The 23843-nt window shown below is 25.0% G+C and overlaps 1 protein-coding gene across 6 annotated transcripts in view; it reads left to right on the top strand.

The window, feature by feature from the left end:
* Positions 1-23843, top strand: part of LOC122536749 (serine/threonine-protein kinase minibrain) — a 49802-nt gene that overhangs the window by 10090 nt on the left and 15869 nt on the right. For all 6 annotated transcript variants that reach the window (XR_006308465.1, XM_043669381.1, XM_043669380.1 and 3 more), the window contains one exon: positions 4312-5516. Coding sequence is in view for 5 of the 6 variants with exons in the window: in XM_043669381.1 (XP_043525316.1) it covers positions 5357-5516 (160 nt within the window). In the remaining variant the exon portion in view is untranslated. The remainder of the gene's footprint in view (positions 1-4311; positions 5517-23843) is intronic.

The following is a 23843-nucleotide window of genomic DNA, read 5'->3' as shown; positions in this document are numbered from 1 at the left end:
TGTTATTGTTATTTTAAAAATATGAATATAAAAATGGTGTTATATATTGTTATATTTTTTGAGTTATATATTGTTATATACTGTTATATTTTTATGAGTTTTTATAATATTTATTGACGCAGTAGTTACATACAATCAATTATATATGTATAATTTTACTATCATATTATAATTATCAGAAGGGCAAAATACATATGTTGCATATATAAAATATATTTTGTATTATTATATTGAAATAATTTTTATTTTTTGAGTTTTTATTATATTTTAATTAAGATACTATATTAATGAATAATTTATTTACTGCATACATAAAGGAAAGATTCTTTAAAAGAATATATAAATTAAAAATATATTTACGAATTATATCTTTTATTATTTCATACTATGAAACAATATTAAATGAGTGCTTAGTATTTTCAAATTACATTTTAAGTTAACATTGTAGCATATGTAACTATTAATTTATTATTAATGATATGTACTCATTCATATAAAGTTACTTTATATAACATTGAATAATATATAATTTGCAAATAATATAATAATTATATTAATGAAATGAAAATACATTGGAAAATAATATTTATATTTTAAAAAAGTAGTAAATATGACCGCTTAACTTTAATGCATGCCATGTAATGAATATTTTAAATTATATTAGAAAACTTTTATATTGCATATTCTTTCTATTTTATATTTCAAAATTGAAAGCTAACAAATGAAGAATTATGAATGTAGTTACATATGCATATTATGTGTATTAACTCTTGGACAATTTTACTTTGTCAAACATTTCAAAATATTAGTTAATTTGTAACTAGTAGTAATTTAAGTAGCATTTTTGTCAATTAAAAATTAAATATCATTGAGAATTTGAACTATTTAATTGGAAATATGTTATGAAATATATGTGTACAAAAGTATAAAACAAATATGTATTTTACAAGATGTAGAAATTTTATAATAATTATTTATCATTTATATGTAAAAATAAAAGCCTTCATAACTGTTATGAGTTAATAATGATCCAATATCTGATATTGTGATTAAACTTGAATTTTCTATAATATTATAATTAAGATATTGTATAATTAAAACTTTATACAATATCTTTCAATAAAAGTTCAGATAATAATTTAAGTAATGTATATTTAAACTGAATTTTTATGAAAAACATGTTTTAACATTTACACCTATTACAATTAGTATTAAAATAGTATTAATAATTATAAACAGACGAATAATTGTTTGTGGTTTCATTTTTGCTAAAAATATATTATTATGTTTTATCTTGTGTTTTTTTTATAAATGTAATAAAATAAAAATAATAAAATAAATATATGTGTTATAATTGAAGTAAAATAAGATATGTTTATTAAAAAAAAATTTTTTTAATCTTTTCATAATTAAATGACAAGATTTTTATTTCACTCTTTTACATTATAAATTACATACTTTTAAATATATATCTATATTTTATAATAAAAACATGCAAAATATAAAAATATTTTATAATAAATTCTGCAAAAAAATTTAAAAGGTTGCTACTTAAAATCGTAATGCAAGCATATGATTTAATATTATTTTAAATATTTTTATAGTTATTATTATATTTCCTTTTCATAAGTAGTAAATATTAATTAGTAATAATTAAAAAATTTTATATAGAATGTTAAATATATTAAATATTAATATCATATCGAGATTAATGTGATTTTTAAAAATTTATATACTTTATCTCTGAATATTATATTAATAAGATTATACGAAGTATTTAACTATATAAAAATGCTCCATTTGAAAATATAATTTAAAGGAGTAACTTGAGTTTTAAGTTACATATACAAAGAAAATAAAAAAATAATTCTTGTTTGTCTAATATATTTTACTAAAATAAAATTATTAATATTTTTTAACTAAATAATGTCATGAGATATAATTAGAATGTATACATGTATTCTGTTACAAAATATTTTATGTAGTGTTTTGACAAAAATATTGGAAATTTTTGAATATGAATATTAACATTTACATTCAAAGAATTTGTTATAATTTGTTGTTATAATAAAAAGTAATGAATGAGTGATAAATATAATATATGTATGTATGTATGTATTGAGTTCCAAGATATATTATATAAGATATATAATCTTAGAAAATTGTAAAAAATTTAAAATAATGAAAATTGCTATTCTGTTTTGTATTTCTTAATATTAGATTTGATTTTATATTGGAATTTATAATTGGAATTTGTAAATTTTAGTAAAATGTAAAATAGGAGAAGAATTTTGTTTTTATTTTCTAAGTTTTCTCAGAACACATTAGTAGAATATACTTTATAACTAACATATTATTATTCTTTATTGTGTCAAAAAAAATTTATTTCTTCTGTTTTATTATTTATTTATTGTATTTATTTGTTTTTTTAATTATTTTTATTTTTCCATATTTTTGTGATTAATTTTTATATATTTTTCTTTAAATTAACTTCGGAAGCTATTTAAATCATAGATGATATGTTTGATATTAGCATCTAAGTGCTTGTTTAAGTTTGAATAGAGATTTAAACTTAAGTTTTAAACTTTGATTTTAAAGTAATTCAGTATAAGTAAATAATTTTTTTTTACTTTTTGTTAGTGTTTTCTCGTTACTAAGTATAAGTGTTAGATTTGTTAAATTAATAATAATAAGTATTAATTTAAAATTAATGCTTGTGCCTTAATAAATGTTGCCTATAATGTACGTATCTCAATATATTGCTTTAATTTAAGTGCAGTTTCTTTACTCGAAAAAAATGATAATAATGTTGATATAACACTTTTTTGTTTATTATGTAAACTTAACTTAATTATGTTAACTTAAAATATCAATTTATTATCATTTGTATTTTAATAATTATGTAATAATAATTTAATTATCACTTGTATGTTGAGTCTAAAATATTCAGAGCTACCGGATTATATATTCTTAAATAAAAAACATTAGCACTTAAATTAAAAAAATTGTTAATGTTTTTTTGTATCCATCAATTTCCATAATGTTGTAACAATGATAAAATTGAGACATATCTGTATATGACATAATGAGATCCTAAAGTGATCATTGTCATTAATCGTTAAGTGATCATTGTGACATAAATTTTATCATTGGAACTATTTCGATTGTTTAACAATGTACTCACGCGATTTCATTTATTTTGTTTTTATTTATAATTTTTGTCACATCTGTAAACGTAAAATAATGCCGCAGAAAATACATCTACGACTGAGAACCATTGAGTTCGAATGGAATTAAAATTATTTAAAGTATTTTACTTTTCTTTTCGTTAAATAAATCTATATATAACACATCCTACGTGCGCGTATGCGGAAACGATGCGTCTAATAATAGGCGACACGTTTACCACCGACACTTATTGGGTAGCTTACTTACTTGCGATTTTGAAAGTAATGGGATTTATAATTAACATTATAAGATATATTTCATCTAGCGTTTGAAAAGAAAGTTACAATCATCGATTTAAATTCCTTAAATTTTATTAAAAATTTATTTGTTATGATACGTTAATTAAAAATATTTGTAAGATGTATCAACAAATAAGAATACATTTTTAAAGGAAAATAATTATATTTTTTCTTTTAGTAATTTTAATGTGTGATCGTAATAAGCGTTGTCTCATAATGTATTGAAATGCATTAATGATCTTAACGTTTTTAAATTGTAATTTAAGATTAAAGATCACTCTTTAATCGTTAATTAGTAACTATATTTTAAATAACAAAAAGGGAGTAAAAGTGAGTTTTTTTAGTGATTTAAATATTCGATATTTGATATTTAATCTTATTCTTTAAAAAAATCAGCATTGTTGAAAAAATTACTGTACATACAGTATATCAATACTCTACAGATAATGTATATGACTTCTTGAAAATACGTCACTACTAATTCCGTGTCTGTTTGTAGGGGGTTAAAGTTGGATAAACATATAGCTTTAATAACAAGTTCTATTATAAGTACTATTATAAGTACGCTTTAGTCCCTAATCTAGCTTTCAAATGCTATGTATATCGTTTTAATTAAAAATCCTTGATACGATATTTCAAAATTATTTTACGTATGAAAATTTTTAGGAAACTAAATGATTTCATAAAATTATTATAAATTATAGTAACTTAATTTTTTCTTTTAAAAGTTAAATTCTTTAAAAATCTCTTGATCTTAAGACGAATTTAATTCTTAGTTTGCAAGAACTTATGATCCTTTTGACGAATAAGTTTCTAATTTAATGGTTTAATGGTTTGATTTCAGACATCAAGGATTATGGAAGTTAATGGTGAAATTGAATGAGAATTTGCAGTGCAAAAAGACAAGTGAACTGATAACGGTAGAGACGAAAGGGAGAATCTGAACGCATCGTTGCTAAAAATTGATAAAGTTAGTTAAAAGAACGGGGAGAAAAACTTAGAAACGGGAAAGATCGCACGAGAGGGAAGTATTGAAAAGCGAGTGCACACATTCGTGGATTGCGTAATAAAAAGGGAGAGAGAGAGAGTGAAAAAGAAAAAAGACTCAGTGTGTCTGTAAATAAGAGTTATTTTTCGTATGACGGAACAGAAGCTACATCCACGTCGAAACGAGGGGAAACGAGTGAGAAGATGTTTAGAAGTCCTTGAACGAGAAAAGGTTCGGAGGACTTTCTCTCTCTCTCTCTCTCTCTCTCTCTCTTAGAAGGATACATGGAAAAGGTGATAAAACACTAGTGACAAAAGATAAGAAAGAGGTGAACGAAGAAGTAAGAGATAGAGTGTTACAATTATTATTATTGAGCCTTTTTTCTATAGCCTTCATTCAAAATCGATCGTGTTTCTTCCACTTCCAGAAGAATATTATTCACGGAGAGTGACTAGTTTAGATTTAAAAAGACTGAAAAAATTTTCACAGAACGCGAGAGAGAGAGAGAGAGAGAGAGAGAGAGAGAGAGAGAGAGAGAGAGAGAGAAAGAGTGCGCGTATAAACGGAAGTAATATAAGGAAAAAAAAGAGAAAAAGGGGGGAGGAAGAAGAAAGAAAAAGAAAAAAAAAATTGACGAAAGAAGCTGAAAAAGCGAGGGTGTAGTGATTGAGAGAAGAAAAGAAAAAGAAAGAGACCGTGAAAAAGAACACCTGGAAAAGAAGGGCTGAAGAGAAAGAAAGAAGAGAAAAAGAGAAGTGTGTGGTGAAGAAGGGAAAGAGGAAAAGAGTGCGCGTTCTGAAGCGGGTATTGAGAGGGCTGGCGTGCCCCATGTTGTGAGCGTCTGAAGACTGCCGGGGGCAGAAGTGAAAGGGAGGGAGGGAAGGGTAAGGGTGCCGCTGGTATGGAGTATGGAAGCGGCGGGGGCGGAGGCGGTGGGGGCCGTGGGGGTGTCCAACCACCCTCCGCAGGTGCGAGGGGTATGGCGGGAACAGACACTACTGATGCTGCATGGCACAAACACGAACAAATGATCCTTATGGAATCCAGACATAAGCAACAATGTAAGTAAAATACACTAAAATTATGCCTTTTCTCTTCTGCTTTTTCATCTTTCAGGTCTATGAATCTTCCCCAGAAATATTAATTTAATAGATATCGATTCATTTAAATTTAGTTCGGATAAAATTTTTACAATAGTTTGTAATAGTTTTAACAGAAACAACTAATTACAATAGTATTAAACAAAATTTTTACAGTAGTTTGTAATAGTTTTAACAGAAACAACGATACTTCGTTTCGAATAACTTCTTAATAAGTATTACTAATTAATTTTTTACTAAACCTACTATTACTAATAGATCTTATTACTAATTAATCTTTTCTTTTTTAAAAATATCATATTTATATATGATTATTGGACGTATTGGACAATAAATATGATAGCTTACATATCGATGAAAACATAAAAAATTGATATTTTATAATTATGTCAAATATTTAGTAAAAGTCTAAAGTTTAAAGTTAAAAAAGAATTAGAAAAACGTGAGAAATGTAAAATTTATTACACTTTAAAATAATAATAAAAACATAAAAAATTACAATTTTGTTAGGAATTTTAATCCATGATTTAAATTTCTAAACAACTTGCATTTCTAGGTATTTTTTCCTGTTTAAATTCTACTTAGCACAAAATACATTGTAGTTATTATAATTCTAATGTCATTTTGATGTTAGCATATGCAGGGAATATGCGTGTTTTTCTTAACATCTGAAGTAATACTTTTGGAGTACATACTTTTACAATTTTTTTTACATTTGAAATAATTTTTAATCTGTGAGAAATATCTATATCATTATATGTCATTATATAACGTTTTGATTATTTTTAGAAAATTCGGATCGGTCATTCAGTTAGTTTATTCAATTCGTAATAGAAGCTGTGCTTATATATTGATAGAAAAGCAAAGTAAAATCTTTTATTTTATTGTAATAATTATCATTAATATGTTTTTTATTCTAAAAAGTTTTAAAAAACCATAAAAGATACAAATTTTTATTTTATTGTGTTCATGCCTTGTTGTATTGTGTTTATCAAAAGATTCGTGGTAATTACTACTAGTACTTTTTTTTGATAATAAAAGTGCAAAGATAGCATTTATTACATATAAAATGAGACTTCTAGTTGACAATATATTATCGTAAAAAAATTATAAATTAAAAAATACAGATCTTCAGTGATTAAGAGTTTGCTAATGTATGTCTGTGGAACTATTACTTTCTTTCGATTCAGTAATCAAATTGAGAAGTTTTTATACAAGTTGTTTTGATGAAATAATTAATATTATATTTAATATGAAATCTATATTTGATTATACAATATTTTAACAATTTATGGAATTTATAAAATTTTTTCCGATAGTGAACGTTATTTTATATTAATATAAATCAAAGCCTTTGTAAAATCTTAGTTAACAAATTATTTTGATTACGCATAAAAGTGAATTAATGTTTTTTCACAACAGTTTGATAAGATTGATTAATTAATTTTAATTTTAAAACTTCTTCAAGTATTGGAAATATATTTATGTATCTTGTTTAAAATATGATGCGTTTGATTAATTATATCAACTTAATGCTTAGATAAAAATATACTTTAGATGAATAAATTGAAATTTTTCTGAGATAAAGTATTAACAGAAAATGAAGTTTGTTTTACTGGAAAATTTTTTCTGTTCACTGACAATATTTATTTAATTATATGAAACGTCTTATAATTAGGACGAAATAGTTTTAAAGTAAAATTGTTTAATTCTTTAGATATTAAATACTTTAAATATGCATTATACGTAAACGATGTTTAATTTGCAAGAATTATTATTACAAGCATAGTATTTTGTACATTGTACAAAATACCCATTAAATTCTATATGTACAACGTATTCTTATTTCTGCAAAACGATGTATATTCTTTGAGTGAAAAAAAGAGAAAAATGTCAATAGAAACATAGGCTCAAAAATACTTTGTTAAAATATTATAATAAAAGTACTTAACTTAACAGCGGATTGATTTTTGTTCAATAAAATGAATAAAAACAGATTAATGATATTTATCTAATCTCGTTATACAAACTGTGTTTTAAAGAAATCGTTTTAGATAGATATATAATATAATGTCGTTCGTATTGACATCAATAATGATTAGTAAGTTGTACGATTTCGTATCAACATGTCGCGAGTATCTTCGAATCGAGACTATGCTGACATGCATTTCATTTACGGTTTCACTAACAGAAGTCTAGTTGCTGCAAAGGAACATCGACGAAGATTCCCTCAAGAAAAGTATCGAATCGTTGAATGTTTTAGAAGAATTCATGATCTGATGAATTATACTGCAATTATACTGTAGTTCATGGTATAAGATAACAGCAATAAAACGAGCACGTGTGCAATGAAAATCACATTCGAAAGATTTTAAAGATTTTTGATAATAATTTTAGAGAAAATATTCACCGAATTTTATATTAATTAATAACATTTAGATCTACCATTAACGAATGTTATTATATAATCATTATTATAGCAATACGTAAACTTTTCCCAAGTGATTATTAAAATTTACATAAATTTGTATAATTTAAAAAATCATAAATTTATAATTTTATAAATGGTACGTGTGTGCACTCTTTAGATCGATTTCTAATTATAGACTTCATGAAATCAAAAGAGTGTATAAAGAATGTGTAACATAGATTTTACATTTTACTAGAGATAAATTGGAATCACAACTATTCTACGACAAAATGATTGGACATACTTGGATTTTTCGTGTTTCTCAAAATTTGTGATACGTACGAAGATTTTGTACATAATTATTTACTGTGTATTATGTTGAAAATTGATTAGCAGTCGCATTGCTATTATAGATGTTATAAAGCAATGGGTTAAATCAGGTACAATAGTAATATCAGATTGCTGGAGAGCATATAACTCTAGAAAATAAAGATTATCAGTATGCTGTTAACCATAAATACAATTTTGTAAATCCCAACTGAGGTGCTCACATGCAATGTATTGAACGTACTTGGAGTTATATGAACATTAGCTAAATTTTTGTTTAAATGCAAATATTCGTTTCCTAAACGTATTGATGCATTTTTTAAAATTATGCCTGAACCGTATTCATTAATATTAACTGTAATGAAAATGTAATGTACAAAAAAAAAAAACATAATATATAAAATTTATGTGAAATAAACTTAGTCCAAACATGAACGTCGTCGAGTTTTTTTCACAAATATCTCAAAAAATATATAACTATTGATTCAGTTATTAGGAAGTTATTCAGAATCATGTCCTTAACAATATGTGTAAATCTCAAGGTCATTGGCGTGATGTCACTATAAATAATATAATTAATTACTATTTTGTATGTAGATCTATGTAGTGTTAGTACGTTCTGTTTCAAGAATTATGTCTGTTTATGTGGAAAATGGATGTGACGAAAAGATGGACAATACTTGAGTTAAGAATAACAACGACAATAACAAATTTAAGCCATTTGATAGAGAAACGTTTATATGGGCGTCTCATGTAACTACCGTCACGATTTTTCAGGCATTTTTGGTAATTTAACAAAAAATTGTTTCGAATAAAAGATGCAATATAAAAGATTTCCAAAAAATTTTTTTTCGATAAAAATTACGGTCACTTTAGTTTTTTTTAAATTGCTCTATTATATTTTGGAGTTCATAGTCTTGCAGTTGATATCAAGATAAGCTCAACAACCTACTATTTCATGACGTTCTTTCATGACCTGACTTTGAAATTACAACTTAATCAAAGGAAGTGCTATCGTGGTACATTATTTGATTAGAATCAATTTTTTGGAAATATTTTGCATTAGTTGGGTCAAATTTAATATTATATCATTTTTATAATTCAAATTTCTTTTTTTTAAATAAGGATAAAATGATAACTTTAATAATATAGCTGCTTGTATTTTTCCATTCATATCAAATTTGATCATGTTATGATTCGTTATAATAAAAATATCTAGAATACTCTGTTGTAATTTCATAAAACAATATCCATTTCTCTGGAAAAATGAACTTAAAAAGTTTTAAATCATAATGGGCAGAAATTAGTTACCATACTGATATACGATTCATTGATAAAAAAAAAAATGTTGAATAGAAATTGTAAGTGAAGGAATTACAAAATATGTAATTTGTATTGCTAATGTTAACAGGATAACGTAACTTTCCATATCGAAAGCAGTACAAACATTTTTCCTGCAAAGAATATAAATGTTTTATCATGGCCGGCGAGATTTTCCCATCTAAATAGAATGTTTGGGGAGGATTATCAAGAAAAATATATAGCAATAGAAGGCTCAATGTTTGAAATAGAAACAAGGATGAAATTCAGTAACAGGAATATTTATAAAAGTTTCTTATATAATTTTATATAAACCGTTACTTAAACGTATTGTAGAAGTCGTCGAAAAAAAGGGAAAACGAACTCATTAATTACAGGATATGTAAGTGCTATATCTTCAATCTTTATAATTTTAACATAAGTTACTTTACTTGTCGCACTCATTTTTCACATAAATAGATATGATTCTTGAAACACAGCATAAACAATTGCTGTTTTTATACACGTTACTGAGGAAGGGATGTTCTATGTAGATCTAAACACAAAATATTTGTACATATCACAGATTTTGAGAAGCATGAAAAATCCAGGAATCCCCTATCATTTCGCGAAATGTATACCATTGTTCATTTGAGAAAATTTATAGATATAATAGATACAATTAACAATTTGATTGTCCAAAACATCGTGCAATACAAGTGCCGCTTCTAAAATTATTGGATAACTTTTTATATATATCAAGAAATAGAACTAACATAGGTAACTATTGCTAACTTTATACAAGTGTACAAAAATCGATCTGTCGTTATTATTTTATATTTTCGTTATAATTTTTTTTAGTAAAGCATTTTTAAGCATATGTTTATATGACATTTTCCTCTCATTTTTACGCGTAGAATATACTAGCATTGTCTTAACGAAAAATAGAAATGTATATGTAGCGTGGACTATTTTTATCTAAATGCAATTATCTTCATAATTGTTCGTTATTCGAAAAATGTTTCAAATACAATTTATTTTGTTCCTTTTGCATAAAAAAATATCAACCTATATATATCAAAAAATTACTAGTTTATGAGATATTTCAACTTTTATAAAATCTGTTATATGAAGGACAAATGTGAATAATCTTAATTTGTTAGTTAGTCTAATAAATAACAGCAAATATTTCATAAGTCTTATAAGTGTAAAAAAATTAACAAATCTAATATTGCATTTTATAGTGTATTATCATTAATAATGTATAATAACAATATAAGTAAGGAGTGATAATAAATAAACAGTTGTCTAGTATGATGACATGATGTTGACAAATCTAACAAATATACAAATATAAATACCTATCTTCTTTTGAAAAAAGTTTATAAATCTCTATATTTATAAATAGACTAGACAATTCAATTTTTACATTTGAATAATTTTTAAAATTCGATTTTCTGGGAAATTTCATATTCTCAAAAATCTTATTCTATACTTTTGATTTTGTTTTTGTCCCTCTTTGGCATTACTATTCATTACATGATACTCTGTAACGAAAAACTAAAACTTTTCATAAGGTATGTTTTATTATTAATGCATTTTTATTTATTTTCTTTAATTTTTACAAGAGATTAGTAAGGAATAAATTAACGAAAAAGCAATTTCTTTTACTCTGATTATTAATGGTATAATTCTGAAAAATTCAATGATATTAAATTAAATTAGGAGCTACTATAATAAAAATATATTCACATAGATAAGAAAACATCAACATTTCAATATTTCTATGTTCCAAGTGGCTCTGAAATTACTTCAGAATATTCTACGAATAAAAATAAGAACGTGAGTAATGATATATAAGTGTAGATTTATATATACTTTATTAATTTATATTACAAATGAGTTGAATATTGAATTATATGTATATTCTAGGATTAATAATTAGAATAAATATGTAAAATAATAAATTCGACAAAACGTAGGAAAAAGTTGCCGATATATATAAGTTCCATTCCAAAATATAAGCTAATAATAATTTGGTTTTATAAATAAATGTTTCATACTCGTTACATTACGAATTTTTTACATTAATGTCTAATGGCACGAGACCGAAGATTTTTCTTCCTTGATTTGTCCATCGTTGAGGTTAATGCTCGCTTAACCATTAACCATATATTGAATAAAAATCAATACATTGTAACTTTATTTAAAAATCTATGTTTATATGACATTAGTCTTTATTTTTATTTGTGGAATATGCTGACCTTTTATAAAGAAACCTAACACAGCTTGTATGTAGATAATTATGGTTAAACATAATCTCAAAAAATATATGCTACACAGAATGCCCTAATATTGAAGATACCACAAAAGTGACGATTCTACATGAAAAAACAAGTTGGAAAGAAAACATACGATTTTTTTATTTAAGCTTTCCTTTTTGGAGAGAATCAAATTTGAAAATTTATCAATTATATTTGAATTTAGTTAATTCTGGGCTGATCAAGAATAAATAATAAATAAGAGAGAAAATAAATAAATAACAATAACAAATAACTTACAATAATAAGTCAAAAGTGTAAAATGCAATTTTTTGATAAGATACTTTATTTTCGAGGAAATTCGATTTTGAAAACTTATCAAGTAGGTTTATTAAGTGTTCTTAAAATTAATATATAATATTTAAATATAATTAATATAACAATATTTAAATAATTGGTACATAATATTTAAAATTCAATTTTTAACTAAATATATTCAAATTATCATTCTTGGAATTAGCTAAATTCAAATATAGTTGGTAAATTTTCAAATTTGATTCTCTGAAAAATGACACCTCAAACAAAAAGATTTTATGCTATGTGTAATAGCAATCTGTTCGAATACAAATGTAATTTCGTTATTATATTTTATATATGTGATATCTGAATCTTCATATTCGTAAAATTTAGCATTTCTGTAAAAGTTTAAATTTCAACTGAATTTGAATTACATATAATTATTGATGTTTTAAAGAGAAATCAGTGAGAAATAAAAGCTATATAAGGATAACAAAAATTGGTTTGTTTTTATAATTGTTCATTTATTGTATACGTTGTCTTTAAATAATATTTAATATGATTACGAAATAATGGAAGAACGTATTATAAATTTTATAACAAGAATGCAAGGTATCATTTGATCATTTCTATTATTCTACTGTTTATTTTTAACTTTATTATTTCAGTTATTATGAATTCTAAAAATCTAATCTTGATTCAATTGCCAATATATGTTTGCAAATATATTTCAAATATATAATAGTAATTGCATTTATAAATAATGTTTTTTGCATCAATATTTTTTTAGTTACTATTATGAGATGATTCCTTTTATATTAAGTAAACTGTATCTCATAATTTTGCTTTTTGTTTTTATAGATTCAGATATATTGATAATGATAATTTTTATTAGATTATGTAAATTAGTTATGATAATATGTAAGATAATATTGAGTGATCTAAAAAGTATTGATTTTACGAAAATCTGTATAACCTACTGAAAATTAGACAATAATCAGAATATCATATATATTGCGAATGAGAAAAGAGAAAGTTGAATTTATAAGTAGCAAGGTAACGTTCGTAATAGTATAGTGGGATCCATTTTTGGATTGATGCCTGATCGGCGACTCTCGAAAAATCCAAAGACTTTAGACTGTTCCGCTGGCTACTGACTGATATGTATTTTTGACTTGGCATCCCTGTAGCATCATGTCTTTGTGTTTTTACTTTTTTCTACTTGTAACTTTATTTTATATCTCCTGGTCAAAGGACCGATACTGGCAAGCATTGAACCTGTGAAAAAATATAACAAATGGAAATTTGAAAAATGTACGAATTTTACTATCATTTTCACAAATTATCATGATTTTAATCTTACTGTTATCAAACTATAATTTCTATAATATAATTTATGTGAATAGATTTTGCAAATATTATAGGAATTTTCTTTGATAAATTGTTGAATTTCATCAAGATATTTGTAACTAACAAAAATGTGTAAATAACCTTGTGCAGTTCAAATCAAGTTCAGAAAACTTTTTACATACTTGCTTAATAATTTCCTTAGAATAATAGGTTTACTACATTACACTAACTTATTTTATAATTACATTATTTCAAACTGAGCAACATGTAACAGAATAATTTGAAGATAATTGCCTAAGTTGCCTGAATAACTGCATGCGCGATTTAAGAAAAGCCAATACTATTACAAAGTTACTTTTCTTGTAAGGTATTTTCTATGCGTGCTTGTACAAAACAATTTTGTAGTTTAAAGCTTTAAAAGCATTAAAATTAGTTTAAAAAGTACAAAAAATTTTCATTATGTCTATCGATTATTTTTTATTATTAAATATTAAAATGTTATAAAAGAGAACTTTTTTTTGTTGATTAAATTCGTTATCAATTTTAATTAGGTTTTCGTTAGTCCCGTTATCAGTTTTCAATGTAAAATATACCCATATTTGTTAATATTTTTTTTTTGAAAAATGAAATATTTTATTATCTGTTGAATATCTACGTAATACACAAAGAAATTTTATTTCTAGATAAATTCTAATAATAAAGTATTATTTATTCATATACATAAATCATAATTTGATATTTTTAAGAATGGAATCTAATGAAAGATATTTTCAAAAATATTAATAGAAAAAAAGTTTTAATTTAACTCATATATATCACCAGTGATGATGTTCAGCACTATTGGTAAATATCTAATTTTTGGAACATAGTTGATTATATACATATATCGAAAACATCAATTTAAATAGAAAGTTTAGAAAAACTAACTCATGCTACAGAGGAAACTTATATTAAAAAAAGAATTAAAAAATTGTTAAAAAGAAATTTTTTATACATGAAATAATTTTTAAAAATATTTTTAAATCATGTTAAGTCGAGTAGTACAGATATAAATAAATGAAAACAACTTTTAAACTAAAAAGAAATTTTTGTAATTTATAAGTTCTTCATTCACATAACTTTATTAAACAAATCGCCATACCAAACAATACTTCATGTTTAATTATCAATTTAGTTTTTCATTTGTTACAGAGATATTTACTTATAAATTATATCATACTAAATCATAAATATTTAAAAGATATAATAGGATACATAATTGAAAATTCGTATAGATAGTTACTGTATTTTTTAATAAAATAAGATAAAAAAGAAATATTAGTAAGGAAATCATAAAAAGAGATTGCAGAATTCTGTGATGAAAGTAGAGATGGTATTGTTGTAATTGAGATAAATTGGTGACACAAAACACATGCTTCATGATTTTCTGATAATAAGGAACATATATAAATAATTAATTTGAAATAAACAGGTAACAAATTCGAAATTTCTTATGAAAAAATTCGAATATAATTGAAAGTGCCATGTACTGTTGTCGCACAACACACACATGCGTGCGCACACACTCCGAAATTAAAACTGTTACTTATGAGATACCCAGATATCTCATGAAATACCAAGATGCATGAAACAACATACCTATATTTTTTATTTATATTACTAGGATGTTTATAATGCAATTTTTATTTTATCGATCAAATAATAAAACACTAAAGTAATTGAAAATTGGACGTCTTTGTATAAAAATACTAATAAGTTTACATTTTCCAATAGTAGAATTCGTTCGTTTTGAACTAACAATATTTCCAGTTGTAGAAAATACTTATCTAAAGCTGACATAAATATTTTTTAGTAAGTTTTACCAATCTTGGACATTTTTTCTCTGATTTTTCACCATTCGAATAGATATAAATTATAATTTATTTTACTATTTTTCATAAAAACATCCAAATCATAAAATTATATCGAATGTCCGGGTAATCGGACGAGTCGGTTAATAATAACTTTAATTTGAATTATCTCGTAAGATGCCCGGGTATCTAGGTACTCGGATATCTCATGAAATATCCCAGGTAATTTTGCTCTCTTCGAGTATCTCATAAGTATCAAGACTTCCGAGTATCTTACGTGAAGGTACTAACGTCAGTTGCGCTTTATATGCAGTATAAATTAATTTTGATTGAAATTTGATGTAATTAACATTTACATAAAAGTAACGAGTCAGTATAAAAATACAATCTATGTATACGCAATTGAGTACGTATTAATTTATTTAATATTTATTAATATGCACAATTTAATTTTTCATTACAAATATTAAATTTTCTCATAATTGTATGAGAATTGGTCACTTTGTCACCAAAGGACAAATTAAATTGAAAAAATGGGGAACGAGTGAGGGTTAAATGATTTATTGAAATTAATTTATTGTATACGATCGATTGTATAACAGTAAAATTAATCCTTAGATTAACGTTCAATATACAGTATCTGCAATGATATTTGAGAGCGCTTCTAACAAAATTCACTTATTCTTTAAAAATTACTTCTGCCTCTAAATAATTAATATGGTAGAATATAAATCTTGAGTATTTGAAACATAAGTTATATTAACAATTAGATTGTGGATGTCTATGCAAATGCATTTTTATTTTAAAAAAAAAAGATAAAGTTTGATTCAGTTCGATTAATGTGTATGCTAGAATAAATATAATATTGCCAAATATGGATATATTGCTAAATTTTATATCGCATATAATTTACTGTATGTAAATCTACATTGTATACAGTATTCCAGTATTTCCACGTCAAACGGCGGCAACATATATATTTTAGAATTAAGTTTTCGTTTTATATAACAATCTTTTCAAAATTTTACAATAATTTATACCGTTAACTTAATACACCGTATATTACTAACATATTTTGCATATTTTTCGTACATATTTGCATATTTTTCCCTCATATTTTGCATATGCTTTTTGTATATTTTACGTACATGAATATCTGCAGTCTATTAATAATCATTAACTTTTTTTAGTGTTGACAAAAAAGTAATTAGCGAAATATGCTGAACCAAATTGATATAATTTGGTGACGATTGAGAAAAAAATGATAAAAGTTTTGTTTTAAGCCAAAACTGTAGGATTGATAAAAGGACTTGTTAAGAAATAAAAAGTCAGTGTATTTTGAAAAATAAATAAATAATTAATCTATTATGCATAATATATAACAAGCATATTGACTTATCCACAACTATATATCATTGTTCTAAAAAGGTTAAGCATTTGAAATATTAATTTTTATCTAATAATCATTTTTGAATCATATTCAAAAATATAATTTGAAAGTAACCAAGTTGAGAATAATAATAATAAATGCATTTAATATAGACATTGAATTTTATTTAACATTTTGTACTTTATTAAATTAAGTTAATAATAAAATCATATAATTCAGTAATGATGATACAAATATTTAATAAAATAAAAGAAGAAATATCAAGATAAAACTTTTTATTATAAAAAGAAAATTATCATTATCTCAATTCCTTTTTTTTTCATTTTTGTCTTATTAATTAAAAAATAGATATATGCTTAAACAGTTCAAGTATGTGTAACTTCGGTATATTATATGTAAAATTTATAATTATACATACGTTTAGCTTAATTTAAAATTATTTAAATTTTAATTTTATTTTACGTGACTATAAATTTTTATCTTCCATGAATATCAGATGATATCATCAAATATTATTTTGTAATATAGAAAATTTCTGTATAAAAATATTGTATAATGCAATTGTAATGAGCATTGTTAACATCAGACTTAAGAAGTTCCAAGATGAATATTATTCACATACAAATGAATAAAATACCGTAAATAAAGTAAAGAAAATAAGGGAATGAACAAAAATTAATTAAATTTATGTACTTGTCAAATACATTTCAAACACACACATATATATATTAGATAAAGTGTAGTTTTCATTAAATTGTAATTTATTATGTGTGTACACAACACGTGTAATCTTATTAATTTGCTGTATAATATATATATAATAATAATTAAATGTAGCAACGTCATATACTTATTTTTTCAAGAAAGGTTGACTGAAGTAAAATAGATACAGATTAGTTTGACACAATGCAATATATTAGAAAATTTTAAGTAAGTTATACATATTGAAGTGAAATTTTTCATCAAGAATAAAAGACCAAAAAGCTTAAACAAATGTTTGTAAATGCATAAAGTACAGAAGTACGCGAAGCCTGTAAGTGACATGTAAACAAGAACTGGATGAATGTATCCACATTGTTTTCCTCCTAGTCAAGAGAAGTATTGAACTTGATTATCCAATTAACTGATCCCTCTCGCGTATTCATTTTCTATTCGTCAAAGAAGAGGGTGGAAAGTTAGCGTATCGATGCGTAACATACGGAATAATCATTTCTTTCTCATTTGTTCACCTGAAGATACAAAGTAAAAAAAAGAAAAGGCGACGTTAAAGAGAGAAATAGAATGAATAACTGATATAAGTCGCGGTCACCTGATTTCAAGGCGACGCACTGTCTTTCTCTCGGTCGTCCTCGATACTTTCTATTATAGCCTATGGTGTTGATATACAGACGAAGGCCCTGTTCTCCTCGAAGGGCTGGCTCTCTCTCTCTCTCTCTCTCTCTCTCTCTCTCTCTCTCTCTCTCTCTCTCTCCTTTCACATTTTCCGTCTCATTCTCTCGACGCAACTCGCGCCGGTATGGAAGACAGACCAGCCAGTCGGTTGGCGGTTTGCTCCACCCCCGTGCGACACGATCAATACGCGACTCTCCTCTTTTGCTATCGTGCTCACCCCCTATTTCATTCACATATACACGCGGCGGTGTGCGCTCGTGCGCGCGCGCGCGCGCACGCACCAACTTTCTCGTTTCCCTCTCCCACTCCTTTCCTCTTTCCATGCACGTCCGTACAGGCCAGAGCTCCGTAGTCAGTAACGGTAACAGCAAGAGCGAGCAACACCACCGGCAACAGAATCAGAAACGCTCAACTGTTCGTTTTGAAGCTGTCTTTCTGTTGCTATGCTGGCTGCCCTTATCCTCTCTTCTGTTTTCTCTACTTTCCTATCTCCTTCCTTCGGTCAAGCTCTTTTCGTGCGCTGTCATCCTGCAGGACAGATCCTACGTCGCCTCGCTCTCTGCGTTATACTTTTTGCACCTTACCAAATGATTATCTAAAACTATTTTTCCCTTCTTCTCTCTCTCTCTCTCTCTCTCTCTCTCTCTCTCTCTCTCTCTCCTCCCTCTATCCTTCTCCCTCCTCTCTGTATTTCTTCTCACCTCCCGTTTCTTATTTTTATTTTTTTTTCAATCTGTTCTTTCTTTCTTTCTTTCTATTTTCATTTATTTTCCTCTAACTTTTTATGTTTCTACAAGTATATTTACTTTTTATTACAATCTATCACAAGTACAATATTAATTCTTCATTTTATTTCTTAACAGGTTCGATATTTCTGTTTCTTCTCGCTTGCATCTCTACACTCTGAAAAACATCATTTTATCTACTATTGCACTCTTTTCCTTTTCTTTTAGCGGTTTTTCTTTCCTTCTCTTTTTGTTATCTTTTGCTTCTTCTTAGGCGTGATAGTTTTGTTGACAACACACAATCGCAGTGTTATAAAAGAGAGAAAAGTAAAAATGACATTCAGTGGTAACGGTGGTGGGAATATTTTACTTTCGCAGTTTGTATTTAGTCGGTAAATGTACTTTCCTATCATCTGTATAGTTTTATAGATTGTGTGAACGAGACAGGACACGTAGACATACAGTGAGTCACAGAATTATTATAACACACGCAACGAGTTAATAAAAATATGGAAAATAACGAAATAATAAAAGTACTTTTTATTTAAAAAAAAAATAATATTTAGACTTTGAATCAATAAAACTGTTCAAAAGAAGAACAATATTGTTTATAATTTTAAAAAATGAAGTGTAACAATTTCCTATTTTGTATATATAAAATTTGTGACACACGTAACGTATTATATCTATTTCTAAATTTCTTACATTTTTTCTACTAATTTTTGAAGTCAATAGAAGACATTATAACATATAATCAACACCAACATAAACAATTTATAGAATCTAATAAAATAATGTATTATTATGAAGAAAAATTACTTTAGAAACAAAAACTTTGGTTCAACTTTAGAAATAAAAACAAATTTTTTTTTTTAAGGGAACAGAAAATAGAGAAATCGTGTAGAAAAATTATACAACTGTAAGAAATATTAATTAATATTATTAAAAGATTAAAAAATGAAGGCAAAGTAGAGAATATGAGTAGCTGAAAGAGTTGTTAAGTAGAATAATTTCTTGTTTAAAAAGTCAAAAATGCATCGAAAATAAACTTTTTTCTTCAAAATTTCTCTGATAAAACTCTATTTCGAAAGGTGTTACGAAAAATTTGTATAATGCTTGCGCAGTTAAAAAAGACCGAACGTGAGTACCACAAACCAAAGTAAGTCTAAGTACCATTTAGAATTCGTCAAAAAGTATATATTTCTTAATCGATCGAATTTTAGAGAAATGTAATTATTTTATAATAAAAACAAATTCAACATTCGAAAATGAGATTAACATCAAAAAATTTAAAAACTAAATGAAAACCTCAATTTAACAATTAAACATGGTGACAATAATAGTATACGTTGCATGGTTCCATTAGTTACTATGGCATAAAAATACAGAATTTGAATTTTTGAAAATCATAATTTTTAATGATAGTTTCAGTTTTATCAAGATACATCCTAAACACACAAATAAAAAATCATTCAAAAATGATTATTGTAAAATTGCTCAAATAAATCCAATCGAGATGTGGAATAAATTTGACAACAGAAACATTCAATTACAAACAAAACAGATTTGCAAAATAAATTGGTAGAAGAATAATGCAACATTGAAGAAGATTATTTAAACAATCCATTAATCAAAACGACTTGCAGGTAGAATGAAATAAAAAAGATCTATATAATATTCTATATAATATTAATCACGATCAAATTATTAAATTTTGTGAAATATGCCAATAATTTTGTGATTGAATTTAGTACAAGGAGTTGTTATATTTCAGTTTTTCATAATTACAAATATAATGTTGCTGTTTTAAATAATTTTATTAATTCAAAGTTTAAAATAATAAAAAGTGCTGAATATATTTTATTTATTGTCTTCTTATTTGTCATACAATTACAATTATGCGTGTGCCAATTTTGCGACTTAATGTACATACATATATTCTAACAGTAAAACAAATTGCATATTTTAAAAGTAGTGTATAGAGATTAGACCTAATTTGACTCATTTTTCATAGTTTCTTCCTAATTGCAAAACTATTTTATATTTTAAGATTTTTCTGATTTTTAGTTTGTATCTTAAATTATCGCATTGTCTGCTTAGTCTTCATTTTATCTTAGTTGAGAAATGGCTAAAATAAAATTCGACTTAGGCTATTTGCTCGTGCATTGAAAATCAATTTCAACTTAACTTTAATTTCAAATTGCAAGACTGTGAATGCAAATTGCTTATAATATTTCAGTGTTTTGCTTCAAACAGTTTTCGGAGCAGCTATATGATTTATTAACACGGTAAATACCGTATGTTAATATAATCTTAAAACCAAAGTATTTATTTGATCACAAAAAGTTTAAATATTTATAGAGAGAAATAATTTATAAAATTAAGATTATTAATTGCGACATTTTATAAACGCAATTTTAACTGTTGATATTCCCCTTTTATTTTTCAAAACCCTTCAAGAAAATTATTTATTCGTAATAATAATCATTTTTAAAGTTTATATATAGTCTTACACAAATATATAGTCTTACACAAATATATCTTTCATTGAAGTATGCTTACAGTGAAACGGTGCGCTAACGATGCAACTATCTGTGCAGCGGTACTGTTTCCGCAGTATATTTTAATATAGAAAATTTATTTGTTTCTTATATGTTTCTTATAGTAGCTGTTATCTGTAGTACGTTATCTAAAGGATGTTCCAGGAGGAAACCAAATAATTTTACCAATGTGTTTGATAGGTCATTCTGAATAAATAAAGGTCATATACATTATGGATTTTAATTCACCTGTTTTTTTTATATATATATTAAAAAGTAGATTTTGCATTTAAATAATTAGAATAGAGAAGTAAGTTTTTTATTTTTTTTTTTAAATCTTTTTTTACTGATATAGGTTAAAGGAAATGTTTAAAATGATCTTTCTTTCGTAGAACAGTGTACAACAACAATAACTCAGAAACACGTGAAGAACACGTGATTAATAAGGAATATCATTAACGGTAATTAAGTTCGAAATGAAATTAATGGAATGGGTGATCATTAAAATTTTGAATGATCTATGTTTATGGAGGAAATATTTATGTTTATGAACGAAGCTCATTTTGAATGTCTCTTTTAACCTATATGAATAAAAACAGATATAGAATATATGTAAAATAAAAAAATTATTTCTGTATTCCAATTATTACAAGATGAATGGTTTTAATCTATAAATGCAAATTATTCCTAAATTATCTGTTACAAAACAGAAATAATTCAGGTAAAAAAATGAAGTTTTTTTTTGTAGATGATAGATAAAAGTACCTTAAAATCTCCGAAACCTGTCCAACTACAAATAAAATCATTACCGTCATACTATGGCCCTCTCTATACTGAATAACTTTTGTTAATAAAATTTTTTCATATCTCTAGAAACAACAGAAATATTTAATTTTATAACCACTTTGTATATTACAAAAACTTCGTTTCTAAATAAAGAATATAAAGAAAATAAAAATTAAATCTTCGAATTACAGATATGCTATTTAATTCTTTTTCTGCATTTTTTATTACCTAAATATTACTAAAATTATATTCTTCAAAGAATGATAATTTACATTTAATTTCTTTATTTATAAATAAAATAGACAATAAATTTCTACTTAGTACATTCAGATTCAAAATTATATATTATTTATAATTATTAAGTTACTTTAATAAAAAGATGATAGTACTTTTCATTACTGTCTTCAAAGAAATGTATACTTTTATTTCTTAATACCCATCTGGTATTGTTAGGTCATACACACGCAATCATAAATGTTTCAATTAGATTTAAACCAATTTTAAGATAAATTTAAGATATTTCTTGCATTTTATATCTTATCTAATAGATGTTATTTATAGTTTCATGTGAAACATAGCATATATATTAAAATAAAAAGTATTCTTAAATAAAATAACTCGAATTCTTGTAAATTATTTATAAATCAATTGAGAATTATTGAATTAAAACTTCTTTTGTATAAAAACCATTATTAATTTGATTACGTGCACTCTTTCAACTTTTTATAAGTAAATGACGATGTTACAAAATTAACAATACTATGGAAAAATTTCTTTAAATTTATATACATTTTATCTAATTAAGAAAAAGATTACTTGCCAGACATTAACAATATATAAATAACGTAAATAATATAATATAAATTATGATACGTATATAAAAATACAAATTCTACAATTTGTACATCCTATTTCAACTTTTTTTGATGTTTCTGATGCTTATATTTCATCTGTGAAAGCATATTGTCTATTCTAAAACAGGGACTTAAAAAGATATATTATGTTCATAAAAATATGTTGACCGTGTGTGACTAATGAACATACATATATATTTGCTTATACTGTATCAATAATATGTAGTAGTGTGTACGTAATACCGAACAGTTTGTACGTACATCAAAAAGTAGTGATTTTAAATATGACAGATTTTGTCTATAATTGTATAAAAAAATAGCAATTTCAAAGTTCGAGTTTTCCCCATTTATTAGTTCATTTATAAATTAAACTAATATAAATCTATATAAACATTAAAATGATAATTTGAATGGACTGAACGAAAAGAAGAAGATAGAGAGCAGTTATTTCTCTGAATTATGTTTTTTAAGTTTTCGATTAAATTATCGAGTTATCTTTGGTAAATATCAATCGTAAAATTTGGAACGATATACATAAAAATTTATTATTATAAATTAATGTTAGGTGACTTGATAATAATTCGAACGTATAATTTTTGATATTTGTGCACGTTCGAAAAAAGTGATAAACTTCTACAATGACAATACGCTGAATATTTTGGAAGAATTATCAAAAGATTACGATCAAATTAGGTCAAAGGTAGCATATGCTCCCTTGACATTCGTAACAAGTACAAGCGTTAGTCGTCGGTAACAGAGCTCGATTTGGCCCTTATGCAGAGATTCTCAACATGAGGAACTGTGATA

The sequence above is a fragment of the Frieseomelitta varia genome, unplaced genomic scaffold (genome assembly GCF_011392965.1).
Source record: "Frieseomelitta varia isolate USP_RPSP 00005682 unplaced genomic scaffold, Fvar_1.2 scaffold_869, whole genome shotgun sequence".
Taxonomy (NCBI): Eukaryota; Metazoa; Arthropoda; class Insecta; order Hymenoptera; family Apidae; genus Frieseomelitta; species Frieseomelitta varia.
Note: the sequence above shows the minus strand (reverse complement) of the source record. Positions and strands in the feature narration are given on the sequence as shown.